Source organism: Gymnoscopelus braueri (assembly GCF_963280865.1).
Source record: "Gymnoscopelus braueri genome assembly, chromosome: 2".
Classification (NCBI taxonomy): Eukaryota; Metazoa; Chordata; class Actinopteri; order Myctophiformes; family Myctophidae; genus Gymnoscopelus; species Gymnoscopelus braueri.
This window is the reverse complement of record NC_137604.1, coordinates 37,004,916-37,027,230: the sequence shown is the minus strand read 5'-3', so window position 1 is coordinate 37,027,230 and position 22,315 is coordinate 37,004,916. Positions and strand designations below refer to the sequence as shown.

At 42.5% G+C, this 22,315-nt stretch overlaps 2 protein-coding genes across 2 annotated transcripts; both read left to right on the top strand.

Moving 5' to 3' along the window:
- The first annotated feature begins 2,594 nt into the window (after positions 1 to 2,594).
- On the top strand, positions 2,595 to 5,618 carry LOC308102427 (myeloid-associated differentiation marker-like protein 2). The gene is made up of 2 exons (XM_080452140.1): positions 2,595 to 3,994; positions 4,830 to 5,618. The coding sequence occupies exons 1-2, from the start codon at positions 3,714 to 3,716 to the stop codon at positions 5,479 to 5,481; spliced, it is 933 nt and encodes a 310-aa protein (XP_080308266.1). The 5' UTR covers positions 2,595 to 3,713; the 3' UTR covers positions 5,482 to 5,618.
- A 6,510-nt stretch (positions 5,619 to 12,128) lies between these two features.
- Positions 12,129 to 19,939, top strand: LOC308099702 (pyrroline-5-carboxylate reductase 1, mitochondrial-like). Its single transcript, XM_080448435.1, has 9 exons — positions 12,129 to 12,254; positions 12,637 to 12,719; positions 13,159 to 13,229; positions 13,621 to 13,800; positions 14,367 to 14,474; positions 15,291 to 15,404; positions 16,782 to 16,874; positions 17,794 to 17,957; positions 18,559 to 19,939. The coding sequence occupies exons 2-9, from the start codon at positions 12,653 to 12,655 to the stop codon at positions 18,725 to 18,727; spliced, it is 966 nt and encodes a 321-aa protein (XP_080304561.1). The 5' UTR covers positions 12,129 to 12,254; positions 12,637 to 12,652; the 3' UTR covers positions 18,728 to 19,939.
- Positions 19,940 to 22,315: the final 2,376 nt, after the last annotated feature.

Genomic DNA, 22,315 nt, shown 5'->3' with positions numbered 1-22,315 from the left:
GGCTTTATTGGCATGAGAAAACATAAGTTTACATTGCCAAAGCAGAAAGCACAATACACAATACAACAATACAGCAATACAATCAAAACAAAAAATATGTACATTTGAAAGTCAGAATCTTCAATAGATCAATTTCTATGTACCAAGATCACTGGGTGCAGGTATAGTGCAGGAATATACACAATGATTAGTCTTTAGGGTGGTTCGTTTAGGGTTGGTTTAGGGTGGTCAACTATCAGTTAGTGTGTAGAGCTATACTGACCTCTGGTGGTTGTGACGAGGGAGGGCTGCAAAGAAATCCTAAAGTTCACCTGTAGATGGCTCTATATCTCCATTTTCAAACTGATTGTTTTCAGCTGGGGAATTAGCTCAAATGGTAGAGCGCTCGCTTAGCATGCGAGAAGTAGCGGGATCGATGCCCGCATTCTCCATATGTTTTTTTTTTAGATTTGTTGTGTCATGTGTGCTAAACAATGGACTGACATGGAGGTGCTAATTCGGCTGAAAGACTCACAATTATGGGGAATGTTGTGGTTTGGAATTGTGGGATTTTAATGTGTTGTTTTATGTCTAATAATTGATTTCGTCATTTAGCCTATATGTTAATAATAGCTTGTCAAGTTGTCAGGAACACCCGTGTATTAGTATCACATCACACACCCAATCACACCCAGTGACCCAGCCAGCTTCAAACCAACTTAAACGTCGTCACGTTACGGATACACTGGTGACTGTCTGGTGATGATCCCCGAAGATGTATCCATCCCTCAGGACACAACTCCCACAACGACACTTTAAATAACGGAGAATAAAACAATAACCAAAACTGAACATGCCCCGTGGCATGCTGGGAAGTCTCCCCAGTGTCCCCACCACCCAGGAGGACCATAACAGGTAACATGAGACACTTAAGTTGTCCTTGAGGCAAGGGCAAGGCAAAATGAGACAGAAGTCAACAATCTACCCTTATTTCAGTCTTCTGTAAAGGAAACAGACTTTAAAAAAGAAAAAGGAATAAAAAGATGTGTGTGAAAAAGAATGCTTTCCACTTCCACATGTGCTTCCCAACATCACAGCCAGCTACATATATTATGGGTGATAACTACTTTTTTTATTTAAAGGTAGGGTAAGTGATATGTTTTGGTTAAAACAAAACGTTTTGTATTAAAGCACTATATTCTGGTAGTAATCATTGCTATAGAGTGTTTGTTCAGTCACAGGGGGTCTCCCTCTCCAGCTCTTTAATAAACAGAAAATACATTTTCAGGTAGATGACAAAATTTCAGCCAATCAGGAGAGAGTAGGCCTACCCATTTATCAGCTTTATTTTTATAGTGTTCCGGTTCCAATTTGTTTAGATCATTTCTTTGTGTCACCACTTCCAATTTCACTTGTTTAATCTGTATCATGACTGAGTTCTCTATCCAGAATGGATAAAATAGGTATCCTGACCTGAAAATGCATTTTCTGTTTATTGAAGAGCTAGAGAGACATGGAGACTCCTGTTACTGAACAAACACTCTAAGCAAAGAGTACTATCAGAATATAGAGCTTTTTAACACTTATTTTGACCATAGAAAATCACTTACCCTACCTTTAATTACATTTTTTTGATATTCCTTGTGCTTTTCTGCCTTTATTTCGATAGTACAGTGGAGATTGACAGGAAACAGGGGAGGGAGTCGGGGAGTGACATGCAGCAAAGGTACACCGAGCTCAGGAATCAAATCCCTGTATCACTTGCCGCTCTTTTTCTCAAATGGGTTGAACACTCACGCCTAGCGCCTGCGAGGCAAAAAGGCCTCCCTTGCAGAAAGGTAGGCCTACTCACAGACATCACTGCCCCACCAAACCATGATGGGCCCATCTATAGCACCTTGGACCGAATGTATGTGTTTGTTCGGCAGTGTGAGCTGGTACCTTTGCCTGGCAGAGGACACCCCCTGTAATATAATATAAAGTAATGTAATCTCTGACACCAATGTAATGACCAGTGGATTTCTCTTGTGAGGCAAGAGCCATGACAATAGCTTTCAACAGGAACACTTTATTAGTAGCACACGTTGATCAAACCAACTCAGATAACTCAGATAATGTCATATTACTACAACCACTTCAATACACGTAACCGCACACAGTTGAGAAGCCCACCAATGAATTGGCTGGATTTGAAGTGGGCTAGGTTCAATTCTCATCCCATTCCTTAAGGTCTTAGACGTGTCTGCATATTTGACCCCCCCCCCCCCCCCCCCCCAATACACACACATTCCTCTCACACGCACGCACGCACACACACACACGCACACCCCAATGATGGCCCAGCCCTAGGATCAAAATAACTTCTGCTGTGTAGTGTGACTGCATGTCCACTATTTCTTTCTCACAAGCAAGGGACAGGGGAATGGGAGGAAGAGACAGAGAGAGAGGGGCGGGGGGGTGGCAGAGATGACATTTGATGAGCTACTTCAAGCCACGTGGCCTCATGGTTCAACAGTGCGAGAGTAAGAATGGCATGCCCATGAGAGATAGTCGACTCTACCAGATAGAGTGATAGAAGAACGGAGGTGTTGAGCAAGCCGACACTGATCGGGATCTATCTTGTCTAAGGAATGGACTGGATTATATCCACATTGAACCTGGAAGAGGTCAAGAGCTCTGTTTTGGTTATATGTGACTTTAGTGATCTTGCCAGCTGACAGCCTGGATTTACCGCACCTACAACTTATCATCATAGAGGGAAATCAGGGAAACATTTTTTGAAGGTGATTTTTTTGTTTATCAAAAGATACTGACTACGTGTGAATGTCAACCTGTCTTGAATGGTAATCATATACTGAGATTGGATATTTACTTTGTATTCTTTGATCCAAAGGCATGAGTCAGCGTGTTATCTCAGTTACTGTGCGCTTATACTGCACATAGATAGTGTCCGTCTCAGCGCTCACGCAGCTCAGGTATGTGTGTACAGAAATCCAGGAGAGTTTTCCCCCTACAGCGGCATCTGTGTTTTTGACATATTTTGTTTGTGACATGCTCTGACTCACCCTCACAGAAATAGAACACCAGAAAACACTCGCAGTCCCCAGCAACGCAACAAACACGGTGTAGACAGAAGAGGGCAACGCTGGGGCGACAGCCATGTGCTGAGCTTACTTCCAACACCCACACATATACTCACACGCTCCAGTCCAAACATTACCTGAGAGCAACTGACCATCCAGATATACAGTACTGTCGAACCCTGCTCCGGGGCACCACACGCTTCAAAGAGACCCAACAGTACAACTGGGAATTTACTTTTCAGATGAATAATAATTAGGAAACATGTACCTGTAGATTGGACACAGGATTTTGGACACATGATCAGGTGTACAAAGTTGTCTAAAACCTTCTCCAAGACAACAAGAAAAAGAGGACTTCAGAAAGGTCCTAAAGACAAAATAGGGATTTTGATTTTAACAGAACTTTTGCCTCTTGAGATGTATGTGACCACAAGTATAATAGATAAACCTACTACATGCTACAGAGAACAAGGACTCAAGTGAAATTTCCAAGTAACAAAGCTTGGACTCAACTCAATCTTTTACTACCAGTGAGACTCGGGACCGGCCAGACTAATTGGATTTCATTTCGGTAACTTAACATTGCCCCCCGAGGTAAGCCATCTGGGCTGTCTGTGGGAGCTCTCTCTCAAGGTACAGACTTGCAAGACCATGGACTCGCAGGGAGGTCCGTACCTCAACAAGAGTGCGGTTTGTTCGCCTCTCGGTGCTGCTCGCCTCTCTCAATTAGCTTTGGGCTGTGCAGTTGTTGCCATGGTGACTCACAGTGCTGGCTACAGTGGATCATACGGTGTGTTCTGCATGGCGGTGTGGTGCCTCTGCTTCGCTGTGACAACCCTGGTGTTCTTCCTGGATGCCACTCGTCTCCACAGCTGCCTGCGGGTATCCTGGGACAACCTGACTGTGGCCTTCGCGGCCCTGGCGACGCTCATGTAAGTATTTGCTACAGTCAGTCATGGACAAAGTGCTCAACCCCAGTGATTGAGTCAAAGTATACCTGTAGATAATCCTGGGCAAATATTACTCAACTATAAGTGAAAGTTGCTCAGTCAAACTTGTACTTGAGTTAATGCTACACTTTGTAACTTTCCTCTTCTACCACGCATTTGAACCCGGTTTTTACCATTGAGCAAATAGAGCCTGCCTGCTTGCTCAGGGGATAAATGTAATCTTGACCATCATGTCAAAAGTACAAATTACAAAGTACATTTTATTTTTATCTAAAAAAAAGAATAAATAATCGTGAAAATAGCAGGTCTAAAAGCTCACAACTTATCGCATTGCGATGCATTGTGAGCTTGTAGATATGCTATTTTCACTATATTTGAAATAGGGTTTTAAGTGGTTAATTCATAATGTACGTTTCTTAGAAATGTAAGTGGAGTCAAAAGTACAATATTCGTCTTGTAGTGAAGTAAAAGTACAGATACTGAGAAGATTTACTTAAGTACATTACCCAAGTAAATGTACCTCGTTGTACTTAAGTAAATCTTCTTTGTTACTGTCCACCCCTGCTCCAGTTATAACTCTTACCTCATTTGTCAATGTGGTTGTGTAGGTATGGGTTCAGCAACAGTCACCTGTGAAATCAAGTAAACTCTATGGTTTTAATGACATAAACTATATGGTATATTAAAATAGGGGGGCATGGTTATGACAGTAGTATAAACTATATAGACTAACATCTACATATGAAAGGTCTGATTAAACAGCAACTTCTTTCCCATCCATTTACCCCAATACTTCCTTCTCTGTCTTCAACCGCAGGTATGTGACAGCCTCTGTGGTCTATCCACTCTACTTTGTTCGCGCAGAATGCCCTTACGCGGGTTGTGAGGTCAGAGACTTCCGCATCGCTGTCACTGTCTGCTCCATCGCCGGTTCCCTGGCCTACGGAGCTGAGGTGGTCCTATCCCGAGCCAGACCAGGCCAGACGGTAGTGGGCTACATGGCCACCGTCTCCGGCCTCCTCAAAGTGGTCCAAGGCTTCGTGGCCTGCATCATCTTCGGAGCTTTGGCCAACGGGAGCGAGTATTACCGCTTTGCTGCCACCATCTTCTGCGTTGTCGTCTATGCTCTCTGCTTCGCTCTGACCGCGTTGGTGGTCATCCTCACTGTATGCGGCAGGACCACGGCTGTGCGTTTCCTGCCGTTTGAGCGATTCGTGGTGGTCTATACCCTCCTCGCTGTTTTGCTCTACCTCAGTGCATCCGTGGTCTGGACGGTGTTCTGCTTTGACGCCAAATACGGGTCTCCATGGCGACCGTCATCGTGCCCCCGAGGCAAGTGCCCATGGGATAGTAAGGTAGTGGTGGCGGTGTTCTCATTTGTTAACCTGGGGCTGTATGTGACAGACCTGATCTACTCCCAGAGGATACGTTTTGTCTCCTCACAGACCTCTGCTCGTCCACGGGTATAGCAGTGAATGGGAACCGTGTGCCACCTGCATTTCTGCCAGAGTTTGGCATTACAGGGATAATAGAATGATTTTTGTTATTGACTTGAATTGTTAATTGTATAAGATCTTTAACAGATAGAGGCTCAATCATAAGGGCACCACTTCAAAATACAAAAATACAGAACAATTCAGACCTGTTACTTCCTCTGCCACACCCCAGGGAGGTATCTTACCCGTTTAACTTTGTCCGCCCTAAAAATACATGGAGACAAATGGGTCTGCCCAGCCAGCCACACCCAACCAGCCAGGGGCCCCACTGGCTGTTGAAGCCATACACACCCACCTTTCCAAATCTCAGGTTCTCCTCCACGCCACGCCACACACACACACACACACACACACACACACACACACACACACACACACACACACACACACACACACACACACACACACACACACACACACACACACACACACACACACGCACACGCACACGCACACACTTGTTTAGACTATTCCTTGCTTCCCATGTTGTGTAATACCCTAGACCACTGGTTCCCAAACACTGGGTCGGGATCCATTTGTGGGTCGCGGACACATTTTCATGGGTCACGAGTAAAGAAATATCCCTTAATTTTTGTTTCCTACATTTTGTTACATCAAAAAATCCCCCCAAAATGAAACTATTTCATGATTTAAAAACTAATTTAAATCAAAGAAATTCCATAAGTTAGAAAACAATGCTTAAGAAGCAGTGAAAATAGCCTAAATGTACTATTTTCAATAGTTTGCGTCCTGGGGAGACATCAAATTTCTCTTTTGGGTCTCAAGCTAAAAGGTTTGGGAACCAGTGCCCTAGACAACCCCGATCCACCCTTCAGAAGTAAAGGAGAGAAAGTGGTCCCAGTAGCTGCCAGCTGCTTGAAGCCCCTCTGTCAGCACTTCTATCTTCTCCCAGGGACAAACAGTAAAGAGAGATCTGGCCAGCTCAGCTTGCCACCTCTCTCTCGTTCCCCTTATCCTTCCCTCCTCTCTCTCTCTCTCTCTCTCTCTCTCTCTCTCTCTCTCTCTCTCAATCTCCTGCTCTTTTGAATTATTTCTTTTCTCTGTCTCTCACTGACTCCTATTCTAGAACAAGATCTGAAAGGTTTGCAGATTTTCACCTCCCCCATTATTACTCCAGGCTTCCCCTCCTCTTCCATGTGCTATAACTTATGGCTCTCTTCCTATCCTTTCTCCATCCCTCTGTTCTCTACTCCTTAAAGCTGCAATACGTAACATTTCCTTCCCGGGATTCGAACCTTGGTTTCCCGTGTGAGGGCCAAAAGGTCTACTGCTAAGCTAAGACAGAGCGCCCGCTTGTTCAGGGGAGATATTGCACTTTGAAATTTAGGCAATACCTCTTGAGAACCAGTAGTATTCCCAGTTCCCATCAAAACACAGGGTCTAAATTCCTCAATAGAAGACCATCTCCAACCACTGCAGTTGTATTAGTTATATTGTATTACTGTACTAGAAAAAAGTTTGCGCTTTTCTCTGGCCTGTCAAAGAAAACAACCTACATTACATTACAACTCGTTCAAAATGCGGCAGCCAGAGTTTTAACTAAAACTAAGATGAGAGAACATATTACTCCAGTTTTAGCTTCACTACCATGGCTCCCGGTTGTTTTTAGGATTGATTTTTAAATGATTATTTCTCAATGGTCTGGCACCTTCCTACCTCTATGACCTCCTGCCTAGATATGTTCCAAACCGCCCCCTCAGGTCTTCTAGTGCTGACCTGCTCGAAGTGCCTACAATGACATATAAAAAACACGGTGAAGCAGCATTCTGCTTCTACGGGCCGACGGCTTCGAATAAACTCCCATTACACCTAAGACAGGCACCCTCTAGCTTTAAAGCACAGCTCTTGCTTTTAGTTGTTTTTTTCTAAATCTCTGTGTTGTTATTCATGTCTTCACTGTCTTGCTTGATTCACTGCCTTTTTTTGAATTTTTTATGTTTTAATATTGTTTTTGCTCTTCTTTTTTCTTTATTGTTAAATTATTATTGCTTTATTCTGGTTTATTTTTGCTCTGTAAAGCACTTTGAGCTGCATTCATGTCATGAAAGGTGCTATATAAATAAAGTTTTGTTATTATTATTATTATTAGAATAAGGTTTTAGTCATTAAAATGATTCCCGGATTGCAATTCCTTCCACTCTTCTTACATATCCTCACCTGTGTCTCAGTCTCTTCTCTATCTTCCCATGATCCCTCCATAGCTCTTCCAAGAGCTCATTGAGTCCCATCCCTCCCGTGGTCTCTATAATCCAGGATCAGCTTGTTTTAGGCTCTTGAATCACGTCTGTGAATACAATACTTAAGTCCATGGGAAGCCCCTGAATCAACACACACAGCACAGCAACAGCCTTGGGGCTCAAAAATGAATCCAGGACCATTTGGCCGCTCTTGTACCCAAATCTGGAGTTCTGCCTGAACCTACACAGCATGTCACTGTTGTATTTGTTTATGTTGCAGAGAATTCCCTTATGAAATAATCTACCAACTTTTGTTCAAGCTAAATAGATAACATGAAGCCACACGCAGATGATGGGTAATTCTGAAGGGATTACATGCGGTTTTTGTAGCTGTAAATAAACTGCCTTCATTGATAAAGACAAACATTATGTTTGTGGGTGTGCGTGTGCGTGTGCGTGTGCGTGTGCGTGTGCGTGTGAGTGTGAGTGTGAGTGTGAGTGTGCGTGTGCGTGTGCGTGTGTGTGAGTTGCTCTGATCTTTTCTGATAAAACGTAGTCCCAAACAATAGTTCCTCTATAAACGAAGCTCTACACAGTACATCTTTTTTTTATCTTCCTGCTTGCTGTCCAGACTGAGGTGTATTTAACCTCAAGCTGAATGACAGAGCCAAGAGAAACCTTCCTCTGACAGCCATGTCACAGAGCAATCTTTACTTCGTTCATGGCATGTCGTCTCTGGTTCAGTCACAGTCCTCCAGACTTACTATTCCCATTTTAGCATCTGTTCTTGACAAATCAAGTAGAGAGTGGCCAGCATCTGTGACTTGGATTTGGTGTTTTGCTGAATTCAATTTGCAGCCTAGCTGTTTGCGAACCTTTAATTGGCTTTAATTTCAAAGAAGCAGTCAATTTCCCCATCAGTTCTATGATATTAGCCAGTCTGTAGATAGGATCCATAAGATAGGATTAGAATAGCACCTCTAACCATATCTGCTCTCAACCATTTACATGAAGAGAAACTCCACAAGTATTCCTTTTCAACTTTAAAGTTTTCTTCTTTTTTAAGTAATCTCTTTCTGAATGGCACATTCTCTATGAGACACAGCACCTTTCTCTATGAGACAGGTGCTGTGGGAGTCCTTGGTTTAGCAGCAGCACAGTACTGAAAACTGACCTGAAACAAAGCACCCTGTGTTCCCTCTGTTGGTTTGCTTCTCTTTGGTATTCCGCTTCTCTCACTCATTCTCTTCTCAGACTGTAGGAGACAGACAGATGAGCTCCTGGAAGAGATTCTGTGTTAGGTATTAGGTATGCACAACTTCTCACTTGACAAGGCTGCCTCTTTCTCACTCTCTCCACACGCACGCACACACGCACGCACACACGCACGCACGCACAGCCTCTCTCTTTCACACGCACGCACGCAGGCAGGTACACTACACACACACACCTACACGTCTGGCGTCTGGGCCCTAATCACTGCAAGCAACAAATCACTGTGGACGTTTTACCTAGCTCGTCTTCCTTCTCTATACTGAAAAAATCATGAACTTGGCTGGTGTTTTTAATACATGTCTTGGGGTTTGTAAAAAAGAAAAAAGAAAGACCGAATGAGTGCTGTCACGCCTCGCCACACATGCAGAGTCTGAGTGATAGATAGCACGGAGGCAGTCAGTGGTAAATTGACTTTGTGTGTGTGTTGTGTGTGCATGTATATGTCGATTTGTCTGTCGCAAGGATATAATGCTGAAGTTTTCAGCTTACTTTAAGATTACAAAACCAACATAGTTTTGTACATCAATGGCTATATTCTATGAATGTCACCTGAACAAGAGGAGACAGTATGGGTCCCCTCTGCTCACTGTGCTGTTGTTCTATCTCTATTTTCTCTAACATACATTCTCTATCATATTGGAGGACTGGATCTGACCAGTAGTGGACAGTAACAACACACATGTACTTGCGCACCATGCCCTGTACTTTACTTGAGTATTTGTATTTTTGGAGGGACTTTCACTCCATTACATTTCAAAGACAAATATTATGTTGCGACGCAACACGTTGTGAGCTTGTAGATCTGCTATATTCACTATATTTTAACATTTCTGGAAATCTGGATTTTTTTTCAAATTTATATTGGAAAATGTCAAAATTTCAATACAGCAGTGCATTTGTTTTTTTAAAAGCAAGTACTCCAGTACCTCAAGTACAAATTTGACAGAGCAAGTTTCACTTGTAATTATACTTTCACTCCAGTACTGGATTTGAGTACTTTGTCCACCACTGGTAACATCTCTATTTTCCCTAACAACATATTGGAAGAGAACATCTGACAGCTATCAGCTATGACTGCCCCTTTCCATTGATATTCATCAAATGAAAAAAGAAAAAGAAAATGCAGAAGTCAATAGAACTGTCTGGGCTGGTTCAATGGTTCAAAACTATGGAGGCTTAAATCATGTCACTTTGTCATTCTCCCAGCTGACAGAAAAAGTGCAGTATAACAGCTGGTGCTTTTGGAACGCAACCCCAGGCCATACATTCTGCTGTATATATAGACACTGGTCTTTGCAATCCCTCAGTAGGCATTCCTGGCCAACAGAGGAAATAAATGGAATGTGGTTTCTAATAGAGTGTAATATTAGCATGGCATGGCATAGCATGGGGGCGGGGTGTGGGCAGTAGAGACAGACAGATAGGGAGGGAAGGTCGTTAAGTCCATTAAAATGTTCACAGGGCACATCTTACCATCAAACTGACAGGCAGTATAGGGGTAGTTCCTGACAAATTTCAAGAGCATGCATTAAAGAACTACCCAGGGATAAAATAGGGAGCCAAGTTGTGTTCATTTTCTATGCCTCATTAGTGTACTCTCTATCCTAGTCTAATTTATTTAGATTCTGTCAAATCAAATGGGAGAACAAAAAACATTAGACTACACAGAGCTTTTTGAATAACATCATTCAAATACAGGGTCCCTGTCCACCTTTGGTCCCTTCAAATGTTTTATAGATTTTATATTCAAATTGCTGTATTTGCATTGAAGTTCATCAATATTGAGATGGGCACTAGTCATTGAGTTGGAAGAGCTTTTTTTGCAATAGTAATAGCCTAGGGCAGGGTGCAGGCACAAGGATAGTCACTGACTTTGTGACACATAACTACAACTAAATAACAGAACACCTACCTCAAACAGCTGTATTGCCTGCATATGAAAGCCACCATTTATGAAAGCACTCTTGTGGATTCTAATTGTATGGGATATTGTACATCTGAATGTGCTGTTATACATTAATATATAATTTCTTGTACATTCACTTGCACATTACAGTAGGAACTTTTTCATATAATGTATCCATTAAAATCTATCATTTATACACACAGGCTTATTTGACTCATTTGAAACAGCTGGATCTTTTGAGTAAGGAATCCATGTGCAGAATCACTCCATATCTGAAACGGGTCACCTATGATCATGACCAAAAAGGCACCAATAAGTCTTCAGTCATCTCTATGACTTCCATCCTGATACACTTCACATAGAAAGACAGAAATGTGTGCTCCCTTTCTGGTGCCAGTCGAGTGGCACTGTGCTGGTCACCGGTGGTTAGTCTCTCTCCCTGCAGATTTTGTCCAAATGTCACACCATATAGTAATGTGATCAAGACAGATCTGTCAGATTTTTCATATTCCAACGTTTACAGGAGTGGCCCATTTTGATTTGCAACCACATTCCCACCAGGTCAGGATTATTATTACATTATTTTCCACGGAACTCCCCAATATAAGCCACGCCCATTTGCGAATACTCCTACAGATTTTTCAGATTCTAATCCGATTGACTATGATTGGCTTTCAAAGTTTGCTGGAGGGGCCCATTTTGTGTGACATGCTACAACTTAAGCACAGATGGCCCGATTGGCAGGAAAGAAATTAGCCAGTTATAGCGCCACCATGAGACAGATTTTAGCTATTGTTTTGGTTAGACAACGCCTAAAAACTGGCGGGCCCTGGGTAGGCAACCAGGCCTGGCGGAGACCTGTAACATATAGTGTGTATACATACACTGTATTATATGCATAAGGCCCAGGCTGTGGGTGACTGTGTGTTAAACACACTCTACTATGGCAGATGGACACACAAAACAAAACACTCTTTGGCAAAGCTGACAATTTGTTTGAATAGGAGTTGCGTGAGCTTAAATAAACATAACCCACTTTATAACGTTCATGGTCAAAGGCTACTCTTGACCTACATTTCTCCCAGAAAGGACTTGCTGTTATTACTGATGCAACCCCGATGTGTAACCAAAGGGGGGAGTGGTGGACTGCAAAACCCCGCCCAACGTTAGAAGAGTGACTTGCTATTGGCCATGAGCAAGCACTGTATCTTTGGTGATTGGCTAAACTACTATCCATCACACTGGGAAACGTGGATGGACTGAATGAGGAAGCCACGTTGACAGTGTGGTTTGTTGCATTTACAGACCGGAGAACAGCGGTAACTACACCCAGTCGATCAAGTTGGAAGTGAAACATCTGAGAGCAGGTAACTCTCTTACTATCATCATCATCACCTTACATGATTTACACTCTTAATTCAATAAATGTGCTGTACTGAAGTCAAGCTAGGTTAGCATGTCTGCCGGGGTTGGTGGTGGTCAACATTAGCTAGCAAACTGCTAGCATCACTAAGTCACTCGCTGTTAAATTGGCTGCAATCATACTTAGGTCAGAGTAGTATTGATATTCTCTTAATAAAAAGCCACATGGAAAGCAAAATCATGTTTGTTTTTGAGAGGGAGAGAGGTAGGGAGAGGGAGAGGGAGAGGGAGAGGGGGAGGGAGGGAGGGAGAGAGAGAGAGAATTAGGTAGACCCTTTAAAATGTATGAATGACATTGACATCTTTTTGAATTTGCATTGATTGTAGGACAAATCCCAACAAGATGAGCGTGGGTTTCATCGGAGCGGGCCAGCTGGCTCACGCACTGGTGAAAGGGTTCACTGCTGCAGGTGAGTCGTGATAACACCCTGCTGGAGAAATCCACTCAACACTTCTGTTTCAATACTTTTCATTAGACAAAAATGAAGAAGACATACCACCAGCATGACAACACATAAGACACGTCACAATAAAGACTCTAAAGAAAATATTCAATCAATCAAAAATACTTACTCACACCACCCAACATTTCATTGGATTCAGCACCTAACGTTTACTCATGATGCCATACTAATAAACATAAAACAATGTCTTCCTATCCGGTGTACAGAATACACACACACACACACACACACACACACACACACACACACACACACACACACACACACACACACACACACACACACACACTTTGTGACTTTTGTGAGCAGTATTCCTTAATCTGTATGCAGGTCTTGACTGTCATTAACCTTTTTTTTTCTTCCTCTCATCTCACTTCACCTCCAGGGGTCATTGCTACGAACAGGATCACAGCCAGCTCCCCAGACACAGACCTGCCTACTGTAGCTGGATTAAGGGTGAGAAGTATATCCAGGAAATGCAGAAGTCTGACTTGTGGTGTCTGAGAATGTAAAGCATGGAAGTGTGTGTGTACAAGTATGAGCTTGTCCATCAAGTTATTCACAATCTGTGCAATTGAAGCCTAATGTAGATAATGAATCTTTATGCAAACTTTGTGTGTGTGTGTGTGTGTGTGTGTGTGTGTGTATTCCATGTCGTACATATGAGGCGAATAAACTGCATCTCTGTGTTTTTCTTCTTGGTCTGTCTCATCTGAGCACACGTGAGAACCTGTCCTCAATCAGTACATTATGAATGATCTTGATGTGATCAGCCATGACAGAACTGAATTTCCCAAATAGTGTCTGCTGCTGATTCTATGCCACTCTTTTCTGTCAACATGTGTAGAAAATGGGAGTGAACCTGACCACGAGTAACAAGGAGGCAGTCAGTAAGAGTGACGTGTTGTTCCTAGCTGTGAAGCCCCACATCATCCCCTTTGTCCTGGATGAAATTGGACCTGACATTGAGGACCGTCACCTCATAGTGTCCTGTGCTGCAGGAGTCACCATCAGCTCCATAGAGAAGGTCAGCTTTGACTGTTTCCTGTCTCTACTCTTGTCTTCACTGGCGGTGTGCCCGTTTCTCAGCTGTTTTCTGGCTTACTCTCTTCATCCACATTTCTCTCTACCGCTGTCTGCACCCCCCCCCCTCTCTCTCTCTCTCTCTCTCTTTCTGACTCCCTCACTTACACTGCTGAAATTTCACAAGTCTGGTGACCGAGATATGAAAAAAAAAACACTTGATGACTCTGCCCGCAGGCCTCTGTTGTTCTTTGTTTGTCTTTTGTTCATGATTTTGTTAAGTCACCATTTCCACAATTGCTCAAACTTCTTTAGCAATTTGCATAATTAGCCTATCTGTTGTTAGAGACTGAGCCACACAACAGCCCTTCCTGTCTCCTTTTCAGGCGTCCCTATCGACATGTTTGTTTTCTCTCTCTCCCTTTCTCCCTCTCGATATCTCAAGTTCAATTCAATTAAAATTGTATTGGCATGCTTCCAAGAGACTGCACTGTGCGGCAGGGCTCTGATTAGGCCCCATCTCTCGGTTCTCATTCTGTCCTGTGTATCTACCCTGTTGTCATCTCACAGAAGCTGCTCCAGCACCGTCCGGCTCCTAAGGTGATGAGGTGTATGACTAATACTCCAGTGGTGGTGAGAGAGGGAGCTACTGTCTATGCCACAGGAACACATGCACAGGTGAGGAGGGAGGGATAGATGCTGGAATTGGGGTAATGATGAATGATTTGAAAGAGAGCAAGGTTGTGTGTGACCGAAACGTTGCTTTAAATAGATTTTTTTAAATACAATACCATGCAGGTCATCTTTTATTTCACTGTTTCACTTGCGCACCTGCTTTTAGACTTTTAATCCGGGTGTGTAAAAGTCTTGTATCGACAGGTGGGAAATGTTAAAATTGGTTAACCAATCGCATTGCATTGGGAAGGTCATTGCTGTTGACCAAGTCCGTTGGAAAAAAGAATATCCCAGTCAAGTCAATGAGACAGTACACAAAGTCCCACAACATAAACCCTACATATTCCCATATTCATTATTTCATATAATGATATAAATACACTTCCTGCCACCCAAGTGCATCATGGTGAATACACATAGTGAGCTTCAGTGGACATGCCCCCAGTGTTCAGAGCAGAGGGAATACGTTTGTTTTTTTCACAAATTTGTCTGGTTGGTTAATAACACATTATTCTGTGGCGTGATGAACTGGGTATGGGGGACTATCGGTACAAATTGCTTGGTATGAGATGGGGGTGACGGATTTCAGCTAGGAATTGCTTGCTATGGGATATGTGGTGGTAGAGACATACCAGGTGATAGTTGTTCAAGTGTTGTAAAAGTGAGAAAAATGAGTTTTTCTTTACAAATCAAGACTTGATATGGCAGCACAGCAGTAGTGAATGATGGGAGTTGGGTGATAATGACAGAAAGCGGGTGGGCTTAACCAAAAAAAATGTTTTGCCTGCCTTGTTAAACTGCATGTCTCCCTTCTTCTAGGTGGAAGATGGCAAGCTACTGGAGCAGCTGATGTCCAGTGTAGGCTACTGCACTGAAGTAGAGGAGGATCTCATTGATGCAGTCACTGGACTGAGCGGCAGTGGACCTGCCTACGTAAGTGACTGACTGTATGTCAGAAAGAGGGAATAGGGTGGCCTATGTCTCCACTGTCCTGTCTAATTCCCTGGTAATCTCCAAAACAAAGGGATTGTGGGACCTGTGGTCAGCCAGACCCAGAATCGGACAACGAGGGATGGATGCGTTATCTCCGCCAGGCCGTAGGCAGAGTTTGTTTCACTCTGTGTGTCTGTGTGCACAGCTCCTCTCGCAAACACATCAGCATTTCATTCCCAGGAAGACGCATCACCGCAAATGTTTCAAAATGCTATACCGGGCCGGCCTGCTTTACATTTTGGCCTTTTAACTCTGTACTGTAGGTCGTGCAATCAAAATCAAATCCCTGGATTCCTTGGATCGTGACGCATCTCCCAACCTTATCAGCCTATCTAGATTTTCCACCGTTTTGCATTTTCTGCAAAACACACTCTTTCCTACTACTCTTCCACCATTTGTCCAAAACTCACCCAAATTGCTACACATTTTCTCTAGAGTCATATGATAAATCTCTATCACACCGTTTTTTTCATTACATTCCAGTTAGCTATAATTGACCTCTGATATTTGTGGGAGGGCCCCATTTTACATAGAATGCCAATCGACCCACAATTTGAATCATAAGGGGTCTCTAAACAACGCAGAGCCAAAAGAGATTATATTCTTAGAACCCATAAGGGGTGCTACAAATGCTAAAGTTGTCACTGTTGCAGAAAAATGTCTGTTTCACCAAATTAAGTGCACATGATCTTGGGAGTCATGTAACAAGCGTCTACTGGTTTTTGATATTCTACACTGTTTGCCTATAATTGCCAATCAAATTTAGTGGGAGGGGCCTATTTCGTCCACCATGTAGCCCTGTTGGTGTGTAATTGTTTTAGTTTTTTTTTGATTTGCACAACATTTATTGTATACATATACAGGACATGTTCATTCTTTCCAAGGGAAAGTGTAAGATTTCAGTTGTTGTGCCGGTGAGGTAGGAAACCCTAGGGGGGCTTATGTGAGAACCTCACCGTTTACTTTACATATACTTTGATTTGTTTAATATTAAAAGCAAAAAACTAACAAAAATTAAATTAAAAAAAAAGAAGAAAAAATATATATACATATATAGGAATAGGTCAAATGATAAATGTACCGGTAAGTACAAAACTGGGCAGAGGTTGAAGGGTCAGAGAGAAGTAAGGTGGAGAGGAAGCACAATCTAGGAAACTAGCAACAGCCATTAACTTGGATGCAAACATTATTTCAGTCGAAGACAAATCCTAGATAGCTCTACTTTTTCAGCTGTACATAACTCATTAATGTATCTTCAAGCACCCACACAACTTGTACTGGCTGTACAGTAATCATTGTGTTGGTATATGTTGACAGGCTTTTGTGGCTCTGGAAGCCCTTGCCGATGGAGGAGTGAAGATGGGCCTCCCCAGAAGACTGGCAATCAGACTTGGAGCTCAGGCCCTTCTGGTCAGTTGTGTATGCGTGTCTGGCTGACTTGCTGTTTGTGTCTGCACTGTAACCGTTTAATTGCATGCATATATTAGTTTGTCAGGTGGTAATTGCTGGAATTTGGTCTGAAAATGTCAATTTAAAACCTTCCTGTGAGTACTGCTTGATGGAAAAATAAATAATGTATTTTTTGTGTCCGATATTTCATATTCCATCCTAATTGGCTAACATTGGCTTCCAAAGTTCGCAGGATGGGTCCGTTTTGAACAAAATGCCTCAAATCATGAACACAGCGTGCAATTTCCATGAAATTTTGCACGCACATTCCCACTACGCCCAGGAAGAAATGCCACCCTTTTCACATTGGCCTGGTATAGTGCCACCAGGAGGCCACAATAACCTACCTGACCTGGCGGAGACCTGTGCTCCGAGGAGCACTTTTTTCTAGTTATTACTGTAGTATCTTTTGTTAACTTTTATTTGTTGCCGTACAATAGAGAATGTATTCTTAAAATGTTTATATCCATGAGATAAGGAGTGTATTCATGAAATACCCTTGGACACAAGGTCTTCTCTTATAGTTGGCACAGAATCTGGCTGATTCTACTTACAAAACTTGGCACAGTATCAGATTGGGTCAGTTATACTGGCTCTGATGTATTTCTGACTCCTCTGAGATATGTGACCCAGTTAACCCATTAAGACCTGGAACGCATCTGTGTCACTTTAGATCTCTTTGGCTATTCAAAAATAGCAGATATACAAGCTCATAGCGCGGCACCGAGTGCCGCGCTACGAGCTTGTAGATCTGCTATTTTTGAAAAATCGTGATTTTTTTTCAACAAAAAAAAAAGGATTTCAAAATTCTTTAAGAATCGCCTCAGGTCTTAATGGGTTAAACTAACCTCATCTCGCCCCCCCCTATTTTTTTTTAAAGGGAGCAGCTAAGATGCTGCTGGACTCAGAGCAGCACCCAGGCCAGCTGAAGGATAATGTATGCTCCCCTGGAGGCGCCACCATCCACGCCCTGCACACCCTTGAGAGCGGCGGCTTCCGTAGTCTGCTCATCAATGCCGTAGAAGCTTCGTGTATTAGAACACGGTGAGCTGGGAAATTCACGTTATACTTGTATGATTTGGACATTCAAAACGTATACTGTATATCTTCTAAGAAGAACTTGGGTGTCAAGGTGAATCTAAAGAGACAAAACTTGACATCACAGATTTAACACGGAGATGCTATCTTGAGCTGACTTTGTAAACTTGTGGAAGGGTTCCTATAAGGTGCATCCAAAGTACTGTCTCGCTATCGGCAAAGTCATTTTCCTACAAAACATCTCCCTTTTTAAAGAATTATTGACTTTGTGAGACAAGACGCAAAGATGGGGCCCCCGAACCTCACATACGAGGTCGGGAGCCTTATTTTAAAAAGATTATCGTTGCTTGGCCATTGCCTGTAGTCCTTACGTTTTGAGCCAAGACTGCCTACAAGTTTTGTAAGAGCGGAAGGTGTGGGGGCAACTGCATTTTCCACATGGAACTTAATTTGGCTGTGAAAATAAGGGGCAACCCATCGGTGCAGTGAGGGCACTTCATCTGAGAATTTGATTCTTTTTTCAGTTCTGTTTATTTTGACCTTAACAAGCAAAACACACTAATTTTAACTTCCTCAATTCGCACTTTTATTTCTATTGACTTATTAGTGAGCTGCAGTATCTGGCAGACCAGGAACGCATCTCCCCCGCAGCCATTAAGAAGACCACATTGGACAAGGTGCTGCAGCAGCCTGGAGTCACTGTCTCTGGCACGGCTAATGGCAGGTCAGGCCTCAGCCTCTTCAACCGCGGCCCTGTGGTCAAGAAGAAGAACTAAATGGAACAGGGAAAGCCTGGCACACACTTTAACACCACACTGTGGAAACTACAAACAACTTGAAAATGTATACGTTTTAGATGGCCATACAAACACGGTTGGAAAATGAAGAGAACAGACGGTGAGCTGAAATTGCATCTGAGAGCCCTACGCCAAATACTGCTGATTTTATTTGTACATACTGTAATTGGAAATTCTAATTAACCTGGGACCTTCCTCACAACATGCACACACACACACACACGCACACGCAGGGTGCAATGCACAGATTCATATCCTTAGGGTGTGATGTAGGGCCGTGCTGTCCATAGACACACTAGTGAGCAAAAGGGCATGTACGAATCCTCTGTCTACCTGTTTGGTATGACGTCTTTGGCTCTGTGTGTTAACTATTTATTGATAATGGCCCAGTGAGCTATCTTGGAATTCTGAGGCAGAACAGGGACCAGATGGTGACTGTGATTCCATTACAGTTTTAAGGGTAGATGTTTTTCATAAAAACAATATGAAGCCACATTATGCTGATCTTACTTTGTTTTGATTACACAAATGTTTTGATAGTATAATTTTCATTGTTCATTTGGCCAACAGTATTATGCCCTTAATAATGAAGAAACTAATATAGACTGAATAACTATTTTGATAGGTTTTATTCTGTTTTGATCTTCATACATAATTTAGATACTTTTGATTGTCAGCCTTACTGCAGTCAAACTTTTTCTTGCCATTATTAACATCGTGTCACCTTTGACCTTTTTGGTCATGTGTTTCACATGTCAAGGTCAACACAAGCTTTATTACACTTTTGCCAATGGCTGTTTCCTCAGGTCAGTCACTTCACTTATTAGTCTGGACCGTCTAGTCAGGATATTACTTGGGTCTTGGAGCTCACGAAGGTACTCAAGTAATCGTGTTTTCTCTTGAAAAGGGGTTGTGATGTCATTTCTTGAAAGTGCTATTAGAAAACGTTACCAAACACTTGTATTGAAGTAGTCATCTCTATATTTTGACACAGATTATTTTGATTTAAAATATTTATATCTGCAAAAAGCCCAGTCTGTCTTATTATGTAATTTGTATTGAGTTGCTTATATTTCTACGTTCATAATGTTACATGTTGTGTACGTTTGGCATATCCACTTCTGAGGTGGTCTGCCTGTCAAGAGTAAGTCAATATTAAATGTGCTGCAGAATGAAACGTTTAGTTAAAAAGCTAGTTTTGTTTTTTTCACTGATGGAATATATATAGTATACTTGAATTTCAACATTCATATATATTTTCCCCCACTGTTCAGATTGTGTAGTCCTTCATGAGGAAGTGTATCTATAGAGGCCAGAGATAACTCTGGGCAAGAGCTATCTACACACAGAGTTGAAAAGACAGACCTGAAGATGGCGCCCTGAAATCAAATGACGCTTTAGCACCAATTAAGGATCAGTGTGCCTTCTCTACATTACATACCAACCTGAACCAGCTCAGCGTGTCTTAAAACCAACCCTGAACCGATTCATATAGGAGTAGTTTCATATAGGAGTAGCTTCACTCTTGCCTATCTGTGAATGTCATTAGCTTAGGCCACTTGTCATCACCGAACTAGACTACATGGTGTAATGTTTCACCTCCTTTGAACACCTCCAACTCCTGTGCCCAAACTGCCTTGTTTTCCCATGTCACTGCCTCACAATCTCAGTCCTTCAAAGAACCCACTTCCTCTGTTGCGCACATGGACTGCATGTAGGCCATAAATAGACATGTAAATATGTTATTCCTCATTGGCCTGGAAGTGGGTCGTCATTGGTTGGGCTAAGAGGAAACACGAGTCCAATTTTAGAATTGTTTCTGTCAGCAGGACATATGACCAGAGAGTGGGGTCATGGTTTGGTCTCCAGGATCAGTCCTCCGTCCCAGTTCTCCACTCCTCTCCACACATTCTATTTTTTTTTATTGGTTACTTTTTTTTAAATATTTTTTTTCATTCTTTTTTTTCTTTTTTTGCGTTCGCTTACCGCGTTTGCGCGTCTTACTTGTATAGGTATGCTGGATATCAGTTGTTTTGAAATGTGTTTGTGGCAGAGCTTAAGTGCACACCTATCTGAGATATCTTGGATTATATGGTAATTAGAAAAGCAAGAGAAGTTTATCTGCGAGTTTGAGGCTGAAAACTATAAAAATTGTGCACTATGAATATTTTAGCCTGCACATTAACTCCTGGCTGCAACATTTGGGGGATTAACAGCGGCATATGGGCCCACTTTGTGGTAGAATGAGATAGGCCTAGAAATCTATTCAAGCAACACACAGGCAAGCAGTACATAATAGTCTTGGAAAATGATGGCAAGAGTGTGCCAGTTTGTTTGGAGCCATGTCCTCATTATAATTGAACAATTTCTCACGTTGTAGGATTAGTTTTATTTGCGTTAAACTAATACACCAGTGTCCCTTGATTAAACCTCGGCAGACCTACTCCAAAAGCACTCGGCATGTTTATTTGTGTGTGCAATGGTTTTTACCCCAGTGCTGAAGTGACTAGGTAATCCCTCTTTTATTCGGTTATTTTAATAGGTTATTCTCTGCTAGCTCCAGTTGCTGCCCAGTAAGATTAGTCCGTTCCTAGAGAGTCTTCCATTTGCCACTCATTATTAGAGTCGTCAGCCGGGTGGCTTTGAGCACCCGTCCGTCTTTTCAACCCCAAGTACTAGCCATGGGCACTGTGTGTGTAAGGTGTCAGTTCAGTAGCAGCTGATCGTCAACGTGGTGTATTTGTGTGTGTGTTTCTCTGACAGAGAGGGAGAGGGACAGTGTGGATGTATGTGCCAACCCAGCAAGTGGTTTATCCACAGGTAGACCAGATGCTCCCTGTCATCTCCATTCAATCAATGGAATCAGTGACCTTTGCAGTAACATGGGTGTTTGCATGCAGTATGAACCATGAGGAATGCCAGAAACTAAGATGACAATTGAACAGATCTAAAGGTGTTATCTGTCTGGACCCCCCCGCCCCTCCTCTTTCTTTTTCTATATGCCTTTATTTCTCCAACCCTCTCTATTTCTCCAACCTTATATGTGGCCTTCGCCCATTATCACTGCAACACAGAGTGCAGAGTCCGATCAACTAATCCTCTCAAATTATGAAATTTGAAAAAAAGGGCAAGCCTGTGTGTTTATCTACACACGCACCATGGTGCACTTTGCATGAAAATGTGTGATGTGTGTCAGGTGCAGAACTGTGATCTCAGTGCTGATGTCTGGTCAAATGGCAACGGAAAGAGGAAGTTTTAAGGTTATCACACAGTGAGTGTGAGACTGGGTATGCAATACTGGCCTCCTTTTTGGGGCTAAAGTGTAATATTGTGCACTACTGACCGTGCCTCTGATTGTGCAATTCACCTGAAGGGCTACCATTTAGTTCACTTTCTGCTTATGTAGTATCATATTTACCACGGGTGTCTGGCATTGGAACAGCTTCATTTAAACCCCTACTGGTTCCCCAAGACAATAAAAAAATTCCCTTGATTTAGTATTGTATAGGTAGAATGTTTATACTGTGTACAGATGGTATATTGAAGGCAACTAACTGAAATGGACAG